The sequence below is a fragment of the Drepanopeziza brunnea genome (assembly GCF_022702325.1).
Source record: "Drepanopeziza brunnea f. sp. 'multigermtubi' strain 214-2 chromosome Unknown ctg19, whole genome shotgun sequence".
Classification (NCBI taxonomy): domain Eukaryota; kingdom Fungi; phylum Ascomycota; class Leotiomycetes; order Helotiales; family Drepanopezizaceae; genus Drepanopeziza; species Drepanopeziza brunnea.
Window position 1 is genome coordinate 70,001 of NW_027094082.1, and position 7,500 is coordinate 77,500.

General features: G+C 62.9%; 4 protein-coding genes across 4 annotated transcripts in view; 1 reads left to right on the top strand and 3 right to left on the bottom strand.

The window, feature by feature from the left end:
• Window positions 1–1,760, bottom strand: part of L3040_008825 (uncharacterized protein) — a gene marked incomplete at both ends in the record, with an annotated part of 2,145 nt that extends 385 nt beyond the window's left edge. Inside the window, 3 exons of the mRNA XM_066155724.1 lie at window positions 1–106; window positions 186–1,235; window positions 1,460–1,760. The exon at window positions 1–106 is cut by the window's left edge and continues 385 nt beyond it. Of these exons, the coding sequence (XP_066010018.1) occupies window positions 1–106; window positions 186–1,235; window positions 1,460–1,760 (1,457 nt within the window). The remainder of the gene's footprint in view (window positions 107–185; window positions 1,236–1,459) is intronic.
• Window positions 1,761–2,015: 255 nt separating this feature from the next.
• On the top strand, window positions 2,016–2,469 carry L3040_008826 (uncharacterized protein; the record flags this gene model as incomplete). Its single annotated transcript, XM_066155725.1, has 2 exons — window positions 2,016–2,091; window positions 2,138–2,469. 2 exons carry the CDS (start codon window positions 2,016–2,018, stop codon window positions 2,467–2,469), a joined length of 408 nt encoding a protein of 135 aa, XP_066010019.1.
• A 1,182-nt stretch (window positions 2,470–3,651) lies between these two features.
• On the bottom strand, window positions 3,652–5,412 carry L3040_008827 (uncharacterized protein; the record flags this gene model as incomplete). The annotated part of the gene is made up of 3 exons (XM_066155726.1): window positions 3,652–4,105; window positions 4,484–4,975; window positions 5,306–5,412. The coding sequence occupies 3 exons, from the start codon at window positions 5,410–5,412 to the stop codon at window positions 3,652–3,654; spliced, it is 1,053 nt and encodes a 350-aa protein (XP_066010020.1).
• Window positions 5,413–6,289: 877 nt separating this feature from the next.
• L3040_008828 (uncharacterized protein) overlaps window positions 6,290–7,500 on the bottom strand; it is a gene marked incomplete at both ends in the record, with an annotated part of 3,004 nt that continues 1,793 nt past the window's right edge. The window contains 3 exons of the mRNA XM_066155727.1: window positions 6,290–6,317; window positions 6,488–7,391; window positions 7,475–7,500. The exon at window positions 7,475–7,500 is cut by the window's right edge and continues 1,095 nt beyond it. Of these exons, the coding sequence (XP_066010021.1) occupies window positions 6,290–6,317; window positions 6,488–7,391; window positions 7,475–7,500 (958 nt within the window). The remainder of the gene's footprint in view (window positions 6,318–6,487; window positions 7,392–7,474) is intronic.

The following is a 7,500-nucleotide window of genomic DNA, read 5'->3' on the forward strand; positions in this document are numbered from 1 at the left end:
GCGGGGCCGGGGCGCGGCGCACGCGGGCGATTCGGATCAGAGGGTAGCTCGATCGTGCGGGTCGCCGCCTCGGTCATGGATTTTTCGGCGTTGGGGGATTTTTTTTCTACCTTTTCGGTTGGGTTCGCGATTGTCCCGTCTCGGTGGTGGCGTCGTCCGCCGGAGAGCTTTCCGCAAGACCGGACCGAGAGCTGGCAAGGGGAGTTGGCCTTCGCCGGGGGGGCATCGCAGGGTAGCCGCGGGGTGGCAGGGTCGCAGGGTCGCAGGGGATCGCAGGGTAGCCGGGCGGGTCGCAGGGTAGCCGGGCGGGTCGCAGGGTAGCCGGGCAGGTCGCAGGGTAGCCGCGGGGTGAGCGGGGGGCTCGCTGGGGATCGCAGGGTAGCCGCGGGGTGGCAGGGTCGCAGGGTCGCAGGGGATCGCAGGGTAGCCGGGCGGGTCGCAGGGTAGCCGGGCAGGTCGCAGGGTAGCCGCGGGGTGAGCGGGGGGCTCGCAGGGGATCGCAGGGTAGCAGGGTCGCAGGGGATCGCAGGGTAGCCGCGGGGTCGCAGGGTCGCAGGGTCGCAGGGTCGCAGGGGATCGCAGGGTAGCCGGGTCGGGTCGCAGGGTAGCCGGGCGGGTCGCAGGGTAGCCGCGGGGTCGCAGGGGCGCGGGGGGCAGGGTCGCAGGGTCGCAGGGGATCGCAGGGTAGCGGGCGGGTCGCAGGGTAGCCGGGCAGGTCGCAGGGTAGCCGCGGGGTGAGCGGGGGTCGCAGGGGATCGCAGGGTAGCGCGGGGTGGTGGCAGGGTCGCAGGGTCGCAGGGGATCGCAGGGTAGCCGGGCGGGTCGCAGGGTAGCCGGGCGCAGGGTCGCAGGGTAGCCGCGGGGTGGCAGGGTCGCAGGGTCGCAGGGGATCGCAGGGTAGCCGGGCGGGTCGCAGGGTAGCCGGGCAGGTCGCAGGGTAGCCGCGGGGTGAGCGGGGGGCTCGCAGGGGATCGCAGGGTAGCCGCGGGGTGGCAGGGTCGCAGGGTCGCAGGGGATCGCAGGGTAGCCGGGCGGGTCGCAGGGTAGCCGGGCAGGTCGCAGGGTAGCCGCGGGGTGGCAGGGTCGCAGGGTCGCAGGGGATCGCAGGGTAGCCGGGCGGGTCGCAGGGTGGCCGGGCAGGTCGCAGGGTAGCCGCGGGGTGAGCGGGGGGCTCGCAGGGGATCGCAGGGTAGCCGCCCCTTGCAGCTTGCCCCCTTGCCGAGCGCGACGTGCAACTGAGGTCGAAAGTCGGAGGCCGTGATCGCAGGGTAGCGCGATAGTGCCCCCCCCCCCCCCCCCCCTCGGTCCGAATTTATCGGAAAAAGAATTGGCGCCCGAAGAAAAGAAATAGCCCCCCCCCCCGGCCGCCCGCCCGCTATGGCCCGTGGTTATCGTTCGCGGGCTATCACCTCGCCTAGGCCCCGCGCCCCCCCGCCGCCCCCGGGGCCCGGGAGCCGACCTCGCCGGGTGGCGGTGCCACCTACCGCGTTGGATCCGGCGCGCGCGATAGCCCAGGGTCGGGTTTTACCTCCCCGCTCGACCGGCGAGAGCGACCCCCCCCCCTCCGGGCTCAGTGGACGACCACGCTGGACTACGGGCCTCCCTCCCCTGGAACCATGCCCTGGGCCTCCGGTACGCCCCCGCCTCAGGGGACGACCACGCTGGAGCGATGGCCTAGCCTCCCCGTAGTCCCGCGCGACCCCCCCCCCCCCCGAGTGCCCCTGGGTCAGCGGGCGCGGGGCGGGGGCTTCCACGCCCATTTCAAAAAATGCGCGCCCGGATGCAAAAAAATTTGGTGAGGGGGGGGGGTCCAAATCTTTTCGCACACAAATAATTTATCGGAAAAGATTTTTCCGACAAAAGTCAATTGCGTACGGCTGCCAAGCTCCCATAGGGTCGATGGGTATATGAGGGGGGCAGTCTGGAGTCGAGGCGAAAAAGAGTATGGCGTGTGTCAGGGCCCTAGGGACCCACGCATGCGCTGTAGCACCCTCTTTCACGCGCCGCACGCCAGGATGGGCTGCCCCCCTGGCCGCCGGTCTCGAAGCGACAAGATTATAGGACCCCCCGCCCCACGAGGCAACCGGGCCTGTATCCCTTTGATTAGGGCGCTGAGACGGCCGTGTGCGGCCCCCAGCGATCGCGCTGCAAACGCGGCCGCGCAACGCCGCGCTGCAAACGTGGCCGCGCTACGCCGCGCTCCAAACGCGGCCGCGCAACCCCGCGCTCCAAACGCGGGTGGCCTATAGCCCTCCCCGGAGGGCGCCGACACGCCCGCGCGTGGACGCCCTGACGGGCTCCGCAGCGCCCCGTGTCGCGAGGGGCTATGGCAGGCTCAGGGGCTTGCGCGAGTGCGGACTGCTGCCCCCGGGCGCCGACCGCCTCGCTGCAATGCCCCCGTCCCGGCCATCCCTCACGCTCCAACGCCGGCCCCGCCACGGGCCGGCGGGCGCCCTCTGGGGTGGATAGGCTATAGGACAGGCTATAGCTTTCCCACCCGGGGCGCGCGGTAACCAGCCCGCCGTACCATATCTGACTGACACCATCTCTTTCCGGCTACCACTCGGGGGATCGGGCCTAGACCTAGCCGGCAAAGTGGCGTCACATGCGGAAGCAGCCCCCCTCCTACGTCAAACTCGGAGGCCTGTGGAAGCGCCCAAACGTCCCGTCAGCCGCGGCTGGTGGGCACGGATGGCGTCTGTGGGTTGATGGCCGATGGCCTGCCTTAACTCGCAAGACACTCGGGGGCCTACCGGCGCCAGTAACCGCCCCCCGGGCGTGACTGGCGCGCGGTAACCTCCACTCGCAGGCCCCATGCTGCACCCCCTGAGCGCGCCCCGCGCTGGACGGTGGGTGGAGCGGACGGGCCCGTGGGAAACTCAGTGGGGGCAATAGGATAGCGCGGGCGCCCCGTCGAGCCAGGCTCCGGGGCACCCCTCGCTGCGGCGCGAGCCGCCCACCACGGAACCACTCTGCCGCCCTCGGGCGGTACTCGGGCCCGGCGCACGCCGGGCCCGATCAAGATCGTTACCTGGTTGATTCTGCCAGTAGTCATATGCTTGTCTCAAAGATTAAGCCATGCATGTCTAAGTATAAGCAATCTATACGGTTGTTGTTGTTGTTGTATTTATTTACGTCGGGCGGGTAGCAGGCGAAGCCTGCCGCCCTGGGACCTCCCATGGGGTACGGCGACGTGCTAAGCTAAGGAGTTACATACAAGAAGGCCCCAGAAAGCAATTCAAAGTGTTGTAGCGAGGGCTACTGTCGCATGCGCCCTTCCCCTACAGATAGGATGGATCACATAGAAAGAAACCTTTCATCAAGGGAAAACCACAAAAGAGAGAGTCAAGCATGTACAAACTGCTGTAGCTAGCCAAAGGCGAGCTGTTCACGTCGCGTAGCGACAGGAATCAAGGCCGGACCGGGGTCAGCCGAGTACAAAAGAAAAGGTGAATACGAAAGCCCAAACTCCAAAAGAAAACCCAATATAATACACCAGTGCCAGAGAGAATTCCCCCGGGAGCGCACCACGCTATCCCAAAGTCCTAGTCCCGTGACGCGGTTGATCTGACGAGCCTTTACAGCTTGAGTAAGGCGGAGCGTACCCCGTTCTCCTTACCGAAGCAGTATCAGTTGGCCAGAGTAGCACCCCTATCGGGTGCAGTGCTTGGAGTAGAACTCCGTGGTGGTCAAGAAGGCCTGAAAATCGGCCGGATTGTTGAGGAGACCCTTGAGGAAGTCGTAGGCTTCCGGGATCGTGCTCGGAGGGGTCCGCGGTCGGGTCTTGTGAGGCCAAGAAAAGAAGCGTCGTTGCGTGAATCGGCAGAAGGCTATGTGCAAAGGGGACTTGCGTTTGCCGCAAGCACACCTTAGGTTGGCGTCGTGGTGCTGGAACCTGGTATGGTACCAAGTAAAGTCTCCGTGCGTAGTTCGGATCGCAAGTAGTCTGTGTAGGACATGTCGTGGGAGTTCTAGCTCCGGGAGGGGCTTGACTAGGTATGGAAGGCCCCATTTCCGATACGAGCGTGAGAGCTTAAGAGAGCTTGCGCTCCACCAGGCTTCTCGTGCTCCATCCCGTATATCGCGGAAGAGTGTGCGGATGCCGCTGATCGTAGGTTGCGATGCCAGACCAGTGTCCCAGTCCGGTTTCCTTGCCCCTAGGTCTGCAAGCTTGTCCGCCCGTTCGTTCCCTTTGATGCCCATGTGCCCTGGGGACCATCGTATTCGCACGTCTCGAGTCTCCATCACCCCTTGGACGTTCAGGAACGCCCATTGCGATGATGGGGAAGCATTTCCGCGAAGACACCAGATGACTGATGTGCTGTCGATGCAAAGCCAGATCCGTCTCGCCGTCGGATAAGCGTGCACCACTCGTTCGAGGCCTTTCCATGCCCCTATCGCCTCTGCGTCAAAGACGTGGGAGCAGTCGTTGATAGAGCCGTACCCGTGGCTTGTCTCCTGTCGTCCTCGATAGACTACGTACCCGTAGCCTACCAGTCGGTTGCCTTGGTCGTACTGTTCTGACCCGTCTGAAAAGATCGTGATGTCCTCTGGCGGGAGCTGTTGCCACCATGCTTCGAATGCGGCAGCAGCTTCCTTCTTCGTTTTGCCGTCCGCCGGGTCCCGTCTGCTCCCCGATGTGAAGTGCGGAGGGACGAGGCGAGGGCGGGGAACGTCTGGGAGGAGAGTTCCTAGTCTTTGGATCTTGGTCTCGGGGATCCTAGTAGTCCCCGCGCCGCGACCGCGTTGTCGGATCCGCAGAGGTATCCGGCTGACCAGTGGGTGCTTGTCGTCCACCGTCTTCAGTCTCATTGCAAACCTAGCCTTAGCTTCTTCCAAGGCCGCAGTGCCGGAAGGGAGCCCGGCATCTCGAAAGAGCGTTGCCGTTGGTGTCGTTCTCCAGACCGGGAGTACCCCGCGCGCCGCGAGGGTTATCGTCTTATCAATGAGGTCAACCATCCCTCCGACCCGAGCGCTAACAACTTCTGGTCTTCCGGACTTGCAGATTGGGCGATAGCGCCCTGCGTACCACGCCTCCGTGCCGTAAAGCACCGAGGGCAGCACGCAGGTAGTAACTGCCTTGCGCAGTGAGGCCGCAGAAGGACCGTGGACTGTCCTGGCGAGACTGCGGATGTGCTGGGCGACTTTCCTAGCCTTGGCCGCCCGTTCCCGGACGTGTCGGCGGAACTTCAGCTTGCGGTCAAACCAGACCCCAAGCCATCGTATCGCAGGTGTGTCCCCGTCCCTCGGACCCGTGGTGATGCACGGAATGGTCATGGTATCGACCACGAGGGGGGGGGCATACGTGCCTTTCTTGCGGGAGAAGTGCATCATCTCGATCTTCTCCGGAGCGAAGGCGATCTTGTGAGTGTTACCCCACTCAATGATAGAATTGACATCGTCTCGAAGCATAGCGATGTTCCGGTCGAGGGTGCGACTGACGCGATACAAGCAGATATCGTCAGCGTACCCGAAGCGCAATGTCCGGTCCTGGTTGAGTAGCTCAGCCAAGTAGAGCATGTAGAGCACCGGTGATAGCGGGGATCCCTGCGGAGTGCCGCACTCTACGTCGTAGGTGTCCGTGATTTCTTTCTCCAGTCGGACCCTGACCTTGCGGTCTGAAAGAAAGGATTCCACCAGCTTGAGCAGTGGGTACGGCCAGCCCTGCTCCGTCATGCGTTTAAGGAGGCGACGGGTCAAGACCGCATCGAAGGCTCCTTGGACGTCCATGGTGACCATGGTGACCTGGTATCCAGCTGCAAGTGCGGACTCGATGTCGTGTGTTAGGCACGAAGCGAGGTCCAATGCAGAGCGCCGTGGGAGGGCTCCCGCGTGTTGTGGGCTAGAGACGTCGTTGGTGAGGGCAGTCCACGCAATTCTCTTCGCAACGATGCGCTCCAGTCCCTTGGAGATGCACGAGAGCAGAGCAATCGGTCGCCAAGAGCGGATAGAGGTCTTGTCCCTTTTCCCTACCTTAGGGATCATCGAGACCTCGGCGAGCTTCCACGCATCCGGGAAATGGTGAAGAGCCAGGCACCTGTTGAAGAAGCCATGGAAGAAGTGATGGACGTGTTGCCAGCATGCTTTGAGCAGTCGTACGGTGATCTTGTCCGTCCCGGGTGAAGTGCTTGTCACCCCGATCACGTGGGACTCTACTTCTTCTAGTGACACCGTAGTATCCCAAGGGAGCCGGCCAGTGCCTTCCCAGCTGGCGAGTGGATCGTAGTCGAGGTCGTCGGCGGCGCTGAACCGTCCAAGGATGCCTTCTCGCAGCGCGTCCGCCTTCTCTCTAGTGTCCTCGATGGCCTCGTCGTTGACTATTAGAGGGGGCGATTTCAGGTTCGGAGTGAGCTTGTGCCAGCTCATGACCTTGTACAGGTCTTGGTCCGATTTCACTCCGTCGATCACGTGGGTCCAATAGGCCCTCTTGGCTTTCCTGACTGTAGCGAGCCAGTCTCGCGTTTCTTGGGTCGGTTCTCCGTCGTACACTACGGAGCGCGCTGCCAAGTGTTTCTTGTACGCTGTCTGGCAGTTTGCCGTCCACCATGGTGCAGCCGTCAGCCCCTCCCGGGCGGGCTGTCCCGCAACTTCTAGGGCAGAGTTGAAGGCAGTGGCTAAGCTGATCGCAAGCTGATCGAGTTCCTCGGTGGAATGTATCGTCCACGGGTCGGGGAGTTGGTCTACGCCTAGCGCCACAAGCGAAGCGAATTTCTCGAGGTCCTGGTCCGGTACCCGGTATTGGAAGCGCTCTAAAGGAACGACTCCTCGGCTAAGGATAGTCGTGACTTGGGTCTCGTGGTCTGAGCCCGAATGGAGATCGGGGCGAATTGTCGTTTGAGCAAACGAGATATTTGAAAAGGTCAAGTCTAGAACGTGACCAGCTTTGTGGGTGGGGTCGCCCGGGAGTCCAATGTAGTCCATCCCACTAGCATTGGACCAGGCCGCAAGGTCTCCTCCTCGGCCCTTGGGCTCAACCCCTGGTTCGAACATGTCGTGCCACACATTAAAGTCCCCTCCAATCAGGCACTTGGAAGGAGGGACGAGGTGGGTGATGTAGTCTATAATCGGGTCCATCAAGGGTTGCCGATAGACGTTCAAAGTAGCGAAGCCGTTCACATCGACCCACAAGAGATCCCTGTTGCGAATAGAACGGCGTTGCTGGGTGCGAAGACCTACGCCCTTGCGCACGTAGGTCATCACTCGTGGTCGCTCAGCGAAGTACTGAGCATCGTCTTGACTATCCCACGATTCTATCGGAGCATAGCATTCGTAAGACGGGTGGTTCTGGGTTTTGGTGCCCGAGTGCGTGTACGGCTCTTGGACACAGATAACGTCAATGTTTGCCGAATGGCAAAGGTAGAGTAGGGCAATGTGGTGTGGCTGCCCCTTGCCTACGTTCGCCCAACAGACTTGGATTTCTCTGAGGGGCTGTCGATTGCGGCGAGTGCCGCGGTGCCGTGTCGGCGTGCTTAACATGTAGAGTTGTTTTGGGCATCCCAG